The 14,383-nt window shown below is 37.8% G+C and overlaps 1 protein-coding gene across 2 annotated transcripts; it reads left to right on the forward strand.

Moving 5' to 3' along the window:
• The first annotated feature begins 21 nt into the window (after positions 1-21).
• Positions 22-12,532, forward strand: setb (SET nuclear proto-oncogene b). Of its 2 annotated transcripts, none has more exons than XM_069919012.1 (8): positions 22-313; positions 1,799-1,856; positions 3,061-3,203; positions 4,876-4,979; positions 6,146-6,259; positions 7,261-7,431; positions 8,645-8,791; positions 9,116-12,532. In XM_069919012.1, exons 1-8 carry the CDS (start codon positions 241-243, stop codon positions 9,137-9,139), a joined length of 834 nt encoding a protein of 277 aa, XP_069775113.1. In that variant the 5' UTR covers positions 22-240; the 3' UTR covers positions 9,140-12,532. The 2 variants fall into 2 exon arrangements, with proteins under 2 accessions (XP_069775113.1, XP_069775118.1); XM_069919017.1 differs by lacking the exon at positions 22-313 and adding an exon at positions 459-645.
• Positions 12,533-14,383: the final 1,851 nt, after the last annotated feature.

A 14,383-nucleotide genomic window follows, 5' to 3' on the forward strand; every position in this document is an offset into this window, starting at 1 on the left:
TGCAAGGGCGGCGCGCTGCGCCTGCGTGGTCGTTTGGAGCGCTGTGGTGTGTACGCGCGCGTGCGTGTGGAGCGACTGGGCTCGAGCGTTTTTTTTACTGTGGCAGAGGCGCGAGACCCACTCTGAGCCTTCGAGGGGGGGGGGAAAAGACCGAGAGAAGGGAAGATTCAAGAAAGCGCGAATCGGAGCATTTCATCTTTTTTTTCCTTTTTTTATTTCCCCCTCTTTCCTTCTTCCAAGATGTCGGTCCCAGCGACAAAGATGAGTAAAAAAGAGGTGAACTCGAACCATGATGGAGCAGACGAGACCTCAGGTAATCTCGAGGCCCTTTTTTTGCTCAATATGTGTAACGTCTCAGGCGCTCTGAGTGGTGTTGGGAGGGTTTGTGTGAGTTCAAGGCTTGTTTGGCGTCTGGACAATGTGGATGTGCGCGGAATGGCGGTGCCACGCTCCCCCTCTCGGTCGGGCTAGACACGAGCTGAAAGGCAGCGCGGGAGGGGAGCTCATCCACTCCGGCGCCATGTTGATCAACTCGTTTACAGAAGGGGGCAAAAAAGAGAATCTCTCCTCCCTCATTGTGTAAGGCGGCCGCCATGATACCGGGGAAGAGGAACGGAGCTGGCGCGGCCTGCTCATCGGCCGCAGGTAAGCGACCCTGTTTCTCCGCGCGTCGCCTGCCTGCGAAGCCAAGAACGGACAAGGGCAAGGGAGTGCGAAGGAGGTTTCCACTGGAGCTTCCCGCTGCTATCCGCAGCCCTTGGGGCGGGTTACAGCGTGCCGGCTGGGGAGAAGAGGCCTAACCACGCGGCCTGCTCTTCAAGGGATTATCGACCTCTTTTTGTACTCGCTGCGAGTAAGATTTCAACCACGAGCGCCGGAAATGGAAAACTCCAATACTTCTCAAACCATTTCTCTGGACGTGGAGTATTTATTGCTAGAGGTTACATGTAGTGAGATCCCCGTCAGTTTTGAGCCTTCTATATTTTCCTTTTTTTTAAAATCACATTTTTTTTGACAATAAAATCAGTGCAAATGTCTGGAGTTCTAAAATTTTATTACGGCTTCTTGTGAAAATGAGAAATTTTATACAGGAACTAAAACTATTTTAAAATCCCCTTTATATTAAAAAAAATCCTAAGAGACATTCGTGTTTAGGAGATTTTTCTTTTCAATGCACTTATTTTCACTACCGAAGTAGTGACTTCCTTTGGGGAGAAACCACGCGGCCCGTCATTTCGCAGGGGTTTATGCAACACAAAGGGAAGCAGCAGCCAAACGTGGGTCGGAGGAGATTTGTTGACGTTTAATTTTCGTTTCAACTTCGATCGGAGTGGGACGAGGAGGAGGAGTTTCGCACTGATCTGGATCTGACATGTATTTATGAATGCCATGTTTTATCCCCAAGTTTCCGGTTCTAGTCGATAGGAAAATATAGAAAAACGTGCTGAGTATTTCTTGAAGGATCGTTTGGAAACATTTAACTAAATCTACAAATGGATTTCTAATAAATTCTCAAACGCTTTGTTATACATTGTTTGTTACAGTGCTGTTTAGTAGTCCTTTCAAGCCTCGGAATTTTTTTTAGTACTTGAAACAGTTTATGATCAGTGATGAGTTATCAAGAGTTTACACTTTGCGAGCACAGAAGTTTGAGAGTAAAAATCACTTGCATTTGAAGGGAACATTGCAATTAGAATTTTCAAGAAAATAATGTTGATTTATTTAGAATTATCAACTATGCATTCTGTAATTGTGCTGATGTGTAGTTATTTCTTGAAAAAAAATACTTTCCTTGCAGAAAAAGAGCAACAGGAAGCCATTGAACACATTGATGAAGTACAAAATGAAATAGACAGGTAACTTTATTCAAAGTGATTTTGCATTTTGGCTCCATGGAGCAAAATTTGGCATTGCATTAGGCAGAGCATCACTGTACAAAATATTTCCACTGCAGATTCTAATGTCATTGAGACTTGAAAAATTGCTATCAAATCTACCAATTCATAAAATATATTTAGTTATTTAAAACTAAATTGCAACAACTAAAAGAAATGCTGTTCATGTGAAAATGTGGACTTATCTATGTGGTGATGCTGTGCCCGTGCTGGGTAATTTGTGATTTTTGACAGTTTTATCAAGGATGTTTGCAGAACTATCTGTGGATGAACAGCTTCGTTCAGTAGATTCCATAATGTTATGGACATATAGTTAATCTCTAGTTCAAATTCAAAATTCTTCTAGGTTTGATAACTTTTGTGCATTTATTCTACAACTAAATGACAATTCAGTTGATTGATTTGCATTGCAAAATTCAAAATGTTTAATTGAGGGTTATCTTTTTCAGGATATGTTCACTTACTGTGTTGTAGTGAAAAGTTTTATTTCCTCTTGATTTACTTCAGAAGTTTATAATTGGTTTTTTTTCTGTTTTTTTGAATTGATTTAATAGTTCCAAAAATTATCTATTACACTAAATTCACTGTTACTTTCCCTGGTTGGTTCCTTCTTAGTGCTTTTTTTGTTGAATGTCTTCGATCAGATTTGAGCATTGTTTCATTTGACTGCTGCTAAACTTTCACCCTATTACATTCTAGCCAACTGGATGTAAAGTATGGTTCATCCTTTCAATTTGAACTTTTTAAATGTATCTCAGAATTTGGAAATTGATACATTCCTATTTGAAATAAGTGAGATTCCAATAAAGAGGAATGTGCTTATGGGACATTTGTACCCTTGAATAGCCAGGCAGGTTCATGGGTTATGATTAGTTGATAAGCATTTGGAAGGTTGCAGCAAACTAGTAAGAAGTAATAATGGATGTCATTGAGTTTGTAGTTCGATTGATATTTGATGTCTTGGATCAGGTGATGTTTGGATGATTTTGGCATTTAATGGAGAAGGCTGGTATAATCTATGCTTCTCTGGAACAGAGACTGCAGCAATGCATGATGGAGTCAGAATAGACTAATGTACTTGGACTCAATGCATCTTATTCTTTGTATCACTAAGCTATTAATGATTCTTGTGCCTTCTGTAAAACAAAACCTGTTTTTTAATTAGACTGAATGAACAGGCAAGTGAGGAAATTTTGAAAGTAGAGCAAAAATACAACAAGCTACGCCAGCCATACTTCCAGAAGCGGTCAGAACTCATTGCCAAAATCCCCAATTTTTGGGTGACTACGTTTGTCAACCATCCACAAGGTAAGAAATGAAATACTACGAGTCTGGATGGACAAAATTTTAGACTATTATTAAATAGGATATGCATTTGAAAAGTGTGGAGAACAAACTTGCAAAGATGAAATTTCAATTTTCAGGTTTTGCTGTGTTGTCAAAAGTATTGTTCAAATGATGTGTGTGCTTTGTAAATAATTGGCATAATAATTTAATGCTCTATTGATGTAACTGATTTTTGTGGTATTTGTAATAAGTATTATTTGCCAAGAGGTGGCTCTCCTTGATGATGACCCCTGGAGGGAACTCTTGTTTATTGCACTACTAATTGAAACTTGTTATTTAATCACCTTTACAAATTGAAACATTGAAAATTTGGTACATGTGAGGAACAAGCATAATTGCTTCAAGATTGTTTTCTAAGCTAGGCTTTTGGCATGCAGTAACAAGTTAAAATTTGCTTTTTGCATGTTTACTGTCTTTACCAACCTATTGGTTACATGCAGTAGGGATTACAAGGTTGTGTTAAGTCTTCAATCTTTGAAAGATGGAGGAAGTTGCATTAGCCTATTGCATCTAACAGTTTTCCACTTAGAGTGCTGGAGAATTTCTGTATGAAAATAGATTAACTCTTTAGTTTTGTATGGTACAGGCCAATAAAACATGCTTCACAGATGGTTTCTGAACTTTGAAAAGTCTGGTCATTTCTGGGATCAAATTTGGAAGGAGCTAGAACTTTACATGAACCTGAATGTTGAGCTATTCAACAAAATAGGGCAACACAGTAGCACCAATGCTGTCTATAAGGAATTTGTATGTTCTCTCGGTATCTGCATGGGTTTTTTCTGGGGGTTCTGGTCGCCTCCAGCTGTTCAAAAATTTACCAGGGGTATGTGTTAACTGGGTATAAATTGGGTGGAATGGACTCTTGCACTGAAATAGCCTGTTACCATGAGGAAATCACAGCTATCCCTAGACTCCTTGTATTCTTGAAGTGGTGGTGTTGAGGTCTGGCTTTCTTTGCATTTCCCAAAGCCTATAGACACTGAGATGGACAATTGACCCCAAAATCTCTCACTTTTCGGAGTGTTTAAATAATATTTTTGTTATAATATAACAAAATGTAGCAACAATTTGGAACATAACAAAATGTAGCAACAATTTGGAACATAAGTATTATGTAAGAAATTCCTATTTATTTGAAATTGCTTTTAACATTGTCAATAACCTTTAAGATTCAAAAAGGCACGTGTGGGATGGCTCTTCACTGATGTGCAAGTGAAATTTGGCCAGTTATAATGAATGGAGCGTGTGCTCCTATAATAACTAGGGAGGTGTTTGAAAATGTTGGCTTTGGCGTTCTTTGTCACCTGCTATGTTTAACTCTTAGAAAAATTCTGAGATTTACACATTCTTTATTCTGTCAGTGGATTTGTGATGGCATGTTTCATTTTTGGGCAATCTTAAAAACATAAAATAACATTATATCTACAGCATTATTTTAAATTTACCTCAGTATCAAATGCTATTTTTCTACCATATGGCTATTTATTATTCCAGCACTTCATGTCGAACTTGAATCCTATGTTACATACTTGCTTCTGTGTTCGTATTTGGTGCAAAACTGTTTCCCGTATGCATTTCTTGTCTGGAAATTGAGTTAAGTTCTGTTGAGTGAATTTCCCCATTTGTTTTCCAGTATCTGCACTTCTGGGAGAAGAGGATGAAGAGGCACTGCATTATCTGACAAGAGTGGAAGTGACAGAATTTGAAGATATCAAATCAGGTTATAGAATAGATTTTGTAAGTACATAATTCTTGTGATGAGCATGTTGTATGCAGCATTTGTATACTCCACTCTATTGAAGGATTTTTTTAGCTCGATGGTGACTCAAGGTGTTTAAGTTTTTAATATTTTTGAAAGTTAAAGATGCAAGTTGTGTGAACATTGGGTTTTTGTGTACCGATTATAAATGTTCTATTTTCATGGTAAAATACTAAAATGGATTTTAATCACATTTTCTAAGCACCTACCTACATGGTTTTGTGTATGGAATCAGATTTGATCTCTAGTTGGGTCATTTAACAGATCCCAAAGTTTGGGTGGTGCATAATAGGATATGGAACCTTCAACATTCCTATGAAGTTCCTTCGTGATCAGATTGTTCTGGAAACGTACTCATCTTTTCGGGGGCTTGTTTTAATGAATAGCCTTGTCAATTTGTTGAGAATAATTGTTCTATCACAGACTTGGAGGTGAGGGGATAGTGTTGCTTGTCTGACATCAGACAAGTCCAGTCCAATTGTGAGTTCAAAGCCTCTGGAAAAGTCAATAATTTTGATATTGTGGCTCAAGTGAAGATGCATTGTTATCTGGCTTTGTTTCTTCTATGCGAGGTGGAAGATTTGAAGCCTATGAAATATGATCTTAATTTTTGTGCAAGTCATGTGCTTCATATTTCTATATCGGAATTAGCCAAGGAAGAATTGTTTGCATTTCCTGCTGTTGTGACTTTAGTAAATTGTCCATTTTAATAACCATTTCAATAAATATGGTGCATGAAGTTAGATTTTTTTTATATAGATACCATTTGGAGTCATCAGAGTTTTGTAGTAAATGATTGCTACCATTTTGCACAAGGTTATTTCATTTTTCTCTTGTTGGATTTTCTTGTATAGGTACACAAAGCTTTATCTGGAACCCTTGGGGGACAGTGTGTTCTGGATTTTAGAACAAAAGCCAGCTGCCCCAGATTTAAGCCCACCCAAATTGTGCTGCCGTCTCCACCACCCCACTCCAGTCTCCCCGCCATCTCCACCCCACCCCCCCACTGTACCAGCACCAGGGAAAAAAAGCCGGTTTTTGGAGCTTTCTGGATTTTAGATGTCCGGATCAAGGATTGTGTACCTGTACTTTAATGAAATGTTGACTTTATGAAAGAAATCTAATGGCTGGCTTTTGCTTGCAGTATTTTGATGAAAACCCATACTTTGATAATAAAGTTCTGTCCAAAGAGTTTCATCTGAATGAAAATGGAGATCCATCATCAAAATCAACAGAAATCAAATGGAAGCCAGGAAAGGTGAGACCAAACAGCAGATTTAGACTATCGGAATACTATCAACTATTTGCTATCCTGGATGATTGGTTTTAATTTTAAAATAATTTGTATCTGTTACTGGCTTTGGAAGAATCCAGATTTGTACTAGACTATGTTAAACAAGGTATATTTTTAAAGGGACAATTAAAACTGGAATACTTGTCCTATATGTGCATCACAACCATAAAAAGAGAAGGCTATTGAGAGGAGGTCAATCAAACATTTAATAACTGGGATTTTAATGGAATAAAAGTATTTGGACACTGTTCGGAAGTCAGCCACAATCTGACTGTATGGAGTATTAGATTTGAGACTGCTTTGCTAAACCTTCCTACCTAAAAGAACATATGGGTGTGGCTAGTCGAGCTTTTTTCATACATAAAGTTTTAGTGAGTTTTGTTTCAGTCTTAAGAATGGGCAAGTTTTTTTCTCTGGGTTAAGAATTGAAGCTATCTTGTGGTCGATGCTTATTTACTTTTAAGGAGTAATTAATTTTAGTTATTTCTAGAGCTATAGTTCCAATACCATATCAATTGCTTTCATTACGATGGCATTGATGAGATTTCTTGGGCTGGGCTTTAATCTATCATCTTGGAGGTTTTACAACTATTTTATCTTTTAAGGTTAATTGTATTGCTACTTATGGAGTTATTTGTCTGCTGGGGCTTCCTTTTTTAATAGCCATCTATTAAATTTGAACATTTGTATATTACTACAGATGGACAAGATCATCTATGAAATTCAAATTGTTAAATTTGATTTTATTAATACTGTTTGAAATGACTGCTGTTCTTTCTCCTTTTTAAAAAAGAGCTAGAGAAAGCTTAACACATTTTAATAGATGCTCTAATGATCTTTTATTACCTATTTTAATGTTCTTTTTGACCTTTGATTTTTCTCTCCACATTAATAGTCATACCTTTTAAATGTATTTAAAATTCCATTATTACTCAATGCACAACATGTCTTTCTGTTGGATTAAGGACCTGACAAAGCGCTCCAGCCAATCACAAACCAAAGTGGGCAGGAAGCGACAACATGAAGAGCCAGAAAGTTTTTTCACCTGGTTTACTGATCACTCGGATGCAGGTGCGGATGAACTGGGAGAGGTTATCAAGGATGACATCTGGCCGAACCCTTTGCAGTACTATTTAGTGAGTGCATTTTATCCGTTGCAAAAATGCATACTTTGTTTTCTACACAGAACAAGTTTTTGTTTGACCCGGGCTGACCTTGATAGAATAGTCACTTGTCTGGCTTTCGCTTGGTTTATTTTAAATTTGGATTCCATGTTGAGTTTTATTAAACTGAGCATTTTCAGTAACTTAATTTACTGGATGTTATCATCAATTGCAACTCCATTTTATTTTGCCTCATTATCCCAGTTTAAGTACTCTTTGATAGTTGAGGGTCTGGATTTTCACATAGACCAGACCACATTTAACTGATGGCAATCAAGGATCTACAGGTACTGGATTATTTTCTTAATTTCAGATGTTGCGGTTAATTAATTTTGTATTCTAGATATAATTTAGAATTTAAATTCCTTGGCTGAATTTGCAAGGAAATCTTTAATCTGTTTCTGGTTAGTAATCACTGTTCTTCCATATTACAATAATATGCTTATTTGCATATTTAATGTGTTATCTGATTTAGTTTAGCAGTACTTTCATTTATTGCAATCAATTTGTATTGCAACAGTTCCCTGTGTGACCGAGTATAGATATGTTTTTGGGAAATAAATTGCGGCCTGTTTTTTAGTGTAGGTCACATACAAACACTTCAAAACAGATCTCATTTAAAATATTGGAACTCTGGTGACCTGAAAGAAAAAGGTTATCATCTGGAAAAACCTGATGGGCAAGTTTCTTCAGCAAGACGCTGAAGTGGCTGATTAAAAGGAATTAGTTGTGGGTGTCCAGCGAACAACAAATCTCTCTGAAAACTGACAAGAACTTTTCTGAGCAGTAACCATTTACCTTTCAAGCACCAAACCCTGATGAACTTAATAAATGTTAAATTCTGTGCATAGTATAAGAATTGCTGCAACAAGTGAACTTGGAGGAATAAGAAGACAGATTGAACTGAATCAAATAACTTTTTAAAACTTGCATATAAATGCGCTTAGAATTAGAAGGGGTTTAAGTTTGGTTAAATTAATAATGAAAGTTAGTGTGATTCTATTTTCATGTTTAAAGATAATTAAAAGTAACTTGTTTAAGTAACCATTTGTCTTGGTGAATATCTATTGCTGCTGGGTTTTGGGGTCCTTTGGGGTAACACCTGCTTTATTTATATTTTTACTGTATCCATGAAATTTAAAGAACTAGTGTTGTCCCTTTATTGAGAAGAATAATGTGTTCCCAGGTTCCAGACATGGAAGATGAAGAAGGGGATGGGGAAGATGAAGATGAAGATGAGGAAGAGGAGGAAGGTTTGGAAGACATTGATGAAGAAGGAGATGAGGATGAAGAAGAAGATGAAGAGGAGGAGGAAGAAGGGGAAGAAGCAGAGGTAAGAGCTGTTTTATGCTTCGTTGTTTTGCTTGGTATTCAGTGTCAAAATCTAGATTTTACAACTATTGAATTTTACAACTATTGAATCCTTTGCATTTTCACTTTCTAACGTGTGTCCTGCAGTAGGAGTATGTACATTTGTTAAAAGGGCAATTTTATAAGTGTGCAACTGTTCAATGTTATCTCTGCCATACTTTTCACATGATTCAAATGATAAATTATCTTTGTAACTGCCCCTGAAATTTTTGTGCCTGTGATTTAGTTTGCTTGTGGACCAAAGGGTTTAATAATTTTCACTAACCTTTTTCCTTTTTCTTTTTAGGAGGAGGAAGGTGAAGATGACTGATCTGTTTGCTGTTGACATCATCTCTTCCCCCTACTTTTTTTCTTTTTAGTCCCTGGGAGCAAGTTGCTGTCTTTTTGTGCTCAGTTTCCTTGTTCTCCTGAGGTCCTTAAACCATTATACAAAATTGGGATGAGTTACGTGCGCAAACTACAGTGGCAATCTCTTTCTGCCATTTTCCATGAACTGATAAGAATTGTTCTACCAGTTGATCAGCACACAGAACTCCATAGTAATGTGATTTGTATTTTTTTTTTTACTTTTAATTTTAACCTTACCACCACCAACACAACCACAAATTCCCTCTGCTGGAAGCCCAGAACTTCTCTATCTTTGTGCTGTGACCATAGATGATTTTGAATAGGCTTTTTTCCTACCTGTTTGGCCCAGAGATTACACTGTGTTTCCATGTGATGTGGACAAATAGCAGTTACCATCAAATCCTTGTTTCCTTCTCTCTTGTAACAAATTGGGGTATGATTGAGGCATCTGGGGTAGATGCAGACGGATGGGTTCTAATGGGTGGGTTTGTTGGATATTTTGAGGATGTGGCTGTACTTAGCATGTTGATGCATTGTATATTTTTACAACATCCCGTGCAACCAAAGCCAACACTTTTAAATATTAATTGATTTGAGCCCCACAACAGAAGGTGACAACCTGTAGAATCTTATTGAAATCTACATTCTCTAATGTAATTTTTTTGTTTCACTGGAAAGGAAAATTGCTCAGTTTTAAACGTTAAAAGTGTACAAGTTGCTTTGTTACAATAAAACTAAATGTGTACACAAAAAGTGTGTGGTGAGTTTACTTTTTTCCCCCCTTGGAATGTTTTGAAGGCTTGAATGATTCAAATATTTTGAGGAAATTCTGAGCCTGAATAATGTCTAACTATTAACATTAAATGATTGTTTCACAGTGGCCATTCCAAATTAAGTTTCTTGTTTTATTTTCTTAGCAAATTATAAGTCTTAGTGTAAATGACAAGATGGAAATGTTGTGGCAGTTTTGTGATTTTTTCCCCCCCCCCCCCCCTCCCTTGGTACTAATTACAATTTGACATCAATTTAAATTACAATTGTCTGAATGCATCATGGGCACATGAAGAGCAATTAATTTATTCAAGCCACTATTGTACAATGTTTTCTTGGCTGGTATGTGTTCAAAATATGTATGCAGCCCATATTTTTTAAATATCTATTCTGCATTTGTAAGTATCTAACAGAATGAGTTTGCACCTTGGCATTTTTGTTCAATCAATTGGGTCCAATGCTGCTTTGCAAGTTTGATTCCCATATTTTGCATTGAACAGTTTCTTTTCTGTGAATTTTTTTGACTTGTAGTTAAATTTGTAAGTTGTGTGATATCTTGGCAATACCGTATGCAGTATGCTGTTGTATAGGACAATCTGCAAAACTAAAAATTTCCCTTAAAATCAGGGGTTTAAAAAAAATTCTTAAAGTTGCGACATTGCTGCCATTTTCCTGCTGACTCCAATGCAATCTCGCACATGCCCTGTTTGTGAAGTCTCAGCGCTCCTCCACTGGGTCCATCTGCCCAGTCTGAATGCTGTCACCTCTGTACAAGCTTTAAAATGGCCTGTTACAGGAGCTGACAGTGGTTTATTTTAAATTATGCAAACGTAAATCTTTAAATGATCATTGGTGATTTGCTTTTAACAGCATCCACTGGTCAGCAGTAAGAGCCATATTTTGGGGAGGGGGGGGAGAGGGGTGATTTATTCAAAGGATTACGCTCAAAACCAACATTTTAGGTAGAAATGCTCTCATCCTATACAACAGCATTTACGGTAGTTATCTGTTGATGGAGGGTTTAGGGTTTTTAATCTGGAATCTGCCATGGTTAATATACCAAATGAGCAATTATTTCCAGATTGTATAGATAATTATTGGAACCACAAAATTGGGATTTGCTTATTGAATTTGAATTAATGGTGTAGTACATTGGATTTTATGCACTCAATCTGGTGACATGTTATATTTCCATTTTGATCTTTGGTTGGAGAAGCAGTTGTCCTATAATTTTAATTGTACTGAATTATAATTTTGAATTGGTGTGTTATGAAAAAGTGACCTCTAATTACAACTGTTTTGTGGTTTATGAACTTATCCCAATTCCATTAATCTTGGTTTATGCAGTTTGGTTGTTAAATGGCATTTGTCTTTAGCTGATATTTTGTATTAACCTTTTCCAATGGGAACTTTTCAGATTCTGTGAGGGAAATTATGCCACCATATATATATATATATATTACCATCTATAAAATTATATCCCAGGTATACCCCGCTTTACGAAATTAGAGCGTTCCTACGGAACCTTTCGTATGCCGAAATGGCATTAACTGAAGAAGCAATGACCATTGATTTCTATGTGGTGGGGAGGGGGGGAATAAATTTTGAGCATTCCCAGACCCAAAATATCCTTTCAATCATACCAAATAACACACCTTATAAAAGCAAGAATGATGATAAATACACAGCCTACATAAAGTCAAAGTAATGTATGTACAGTGTAGTTTCACTTACCAGAATTGGGAAGACTGAGTTTTGACTGCTGCGCTTGCAGCCTTGTGACAGCTCCACCGCTTTTTCGTAAAGCAAAAAACCTTTTGTAAAAGCAAAACACTGCTTTCTTCGTAAAAAGCAAATTTTCGTTATTTGAATATTCATAAAGCGGTGTATACCTGTATTGGTACTGCACACATGCTGCCTTCTTTCTAAACCTTGCTAGAATGGTGCTCTAAATTGGCTTTGTATATTTATTTGGCAAATTATGTTTGAATACTTAGTCAATGGAATGACAGCGGACATTTCATAACTCCTGTCCTGTAATCCATTAATCTAATGCAGCCAGTGCAGTTAATTTCACAGGTGCAAATCAAATTTCCATTGGTGTTGAGCCTGCCTTTGAATATTGCTCATTAACATGCAGTTTTCCACTGAGGATCTCCACCATCTTGAATTCTTTGGGACACTTAATCCAACTGGTGATGGATAATTGTGGTCAAAATCCTATCAGCATGCATAACCAACCCTACTACTTAGTTTGTCAAATTCATGGAATATATACGAGCATCAGCAATGTAAACAAGCTATGATGGTTCTGGAGCTCTTTTTAATAAATGTCATATAATCTGCTGATCACTAGACCTGTCTTTTTGTTTCAAAATATGTCCTGGTGTAGGACATAGCTGTGCCATCATTCAGCTTAATGTTCTTTGGAGCAAGGTGTTCAAATAATATTTCCGAACGCTCCACTGCTTTAAATACCCATGTACTGGGGTTTGTGTCACATGGCAGCCTGCGGTCTTGTGACTTAAGTTTTTAACCAGTTATCATTTGTCCTGTTATCAACAATAAAGTTTGTATAATGTTTTGTCACCGTTGTACATTGTCTTTAATGCTATGAATGGATAATACCAATAGAGTTAACCAACTGAAGTGTTAATGCTGGCCATTGATATTTCTAAAAGTTTAACATTTGTAGTGTTTAGATTGGCATGGAACTTGATGTAAATTGGTTGAGAATATTTTGCTGTTCTGCTTGGATATCAGCATTTAATCACAATATAGCTTTTCTAAATTTAGAGAATTGGCCTACTGTTGTAAAAAAAATTACATGTGGGGCCTACACATTACTGCTGCAAGTAAAGCCAAATGAATAACATTCATAGAACTGGATCCAGCACTGTTTTTCATGGTCTGGAAGAGTTTTTGTTAATGTGTATGGTTTTTAAGACCCAAATATAATTTATTTTTTGTCACTCTCAGACTTGGTGGTAAACCAAGTCACCATCTTGTATGTTAAGTAGACTGATCAGACGGGCAGAAATTCAATGAGATAAACGTGATCTACTTGCTTGAATGGAGTTAGAAAAACCTGCAGTCACAGGCAATAGACCATTTCATGTTGTACCTCCACCTTGAGACTGGTTACGGAGCAGATAGAAAAATAGGAACTTGCCTTTCAGACAGCAGTCCTAAATGGCTGCTCCAGCATCCCATTCATATCCAGAGGCACCTCTTAGTGCCCTCCAGATCCAACAGAGGTGGGGGCGACTGGTGCCGTAGCGTCATCTGTCATCAATACGTGGCAGAGCAATGGCAGTCTTCCCTACCCATAATCCCCCATGCAGCTGAAATTGCTCTATGGTTCCCAGAACAGTTTCAGATGTGTTGGGATTGAGTAGGGAAGGCAGCCATTGTTCTGTCGTGTTTTGAGTCGCAGAGAGTGGCCCCGAAGACTGAAGCGGCCTGTTGTGGCTGTCCCAGCCTACACTGACCAGTCCCCACTGATAGCTCCCACTACCCCGAGGGCTCCCCACCGTCTGACGGAGGGAGAGGGATGAGTGGGGTTGTGGGCTGACTGCATCGGCAGAGGTCCATCTCGGGTTGGAATAAGCGGCTCAGAGACTGCCTCCACAAATTCAGAAAGATAAGTGATTGTGTTTTGGCAGTTTCTCTGCCTTTTGGGGTATCTGAAATGGCCTGTTGAGTGCAATATTCAAGTATGCTAGAGAAATTCAGCAGGTCAAGCAGCATCCATAGGAAATAAAGGGCAACCAACATTTTGGCCCCAAGATCTTCCTAATAAAGATGTTGCATGACCTGATGAGTTTCACCATATTTTTGACAAAGATTTTCTGAATTAGCTATCTATCATGGGTTTAATTCAGCGGGGGCATTGACAAATGAAGATTTGTTGATGTCCTCTTACTTTGTATGTGTATGGATAAGAAATCCTAAATAGCCTTAAAATCAAGTTTAAATGTTAAGTCTCCAGTGTTGCCCTTTATCCACCCTGCTAGATCAGCCATTCTCAGTGGAGGCCACAGCACATTTAAGGGCAGCCATGAGTCAAATCATTTTTGAGTAGTCAGTAGAAGTACGGAAGAAACCAACTAAACGACTGCATTAAAGGGGAGGCCATGAAGTTAAAAATAGGAGTTGCATGGTTTGCATCGCGGATGGCACAATGCCCTTTAGAGCACCAACGATCAGGACCAGACCTGGGTTTGAATCCCTCACTGTAAGGAGTTTGTACGTTCTCCCAGGGGCCTTGGTTCCTCCCACCCTTCAAAATGTATCAGGGTGTAGGTCACACATATCAAACTCTGGCCCATATAATTATATTTGGCCCGCAAGATCATTTAAAAAATGTATTAAAGGTGGCCTGCTGGCCGCCGTGCCAGTATAGCGCATGCACAGTAATACAACAAATCCCAGA

Source organism: Narcine bancroftii, chromosome 1, assembly GCF_036971445.1.
Source record: "Narcine bancroftii isolate sNarBan1 chromosome 1, sNarBan1.hap1, whole genome shotgun sequence".
In the NCBI taxonomy this organism is placed as follows: Eukaryota; Metazoa; Chordata; class Chondrichthyes; order Torpediniformes; family Narcinidae; genus Narcine; species Narcine bancroftii.

Coding starts and splice junctions, on each gene's coding strand:
- setb (XM_069919012.1), top strand. CDS start 241: ATGTCGGTCCCAGCGACAAAGATGAGTAAAAAAGAGGTGAACTCGAAC. Junction 3,204..4,875: donor GTTTGTCAACCATCCACAAG/GTAAGAAATGAA, acceptor TTTGTTTTCCAG/TATCTGCACTTCTGGGAGAA. Junction 6,260..7,260: donor TCAAATGGAAGCCAGGAAAG/GTGAGACCAAAC, acceptor TGTTGGATTAAG/GACCTGACAAAGCGCTCCAG.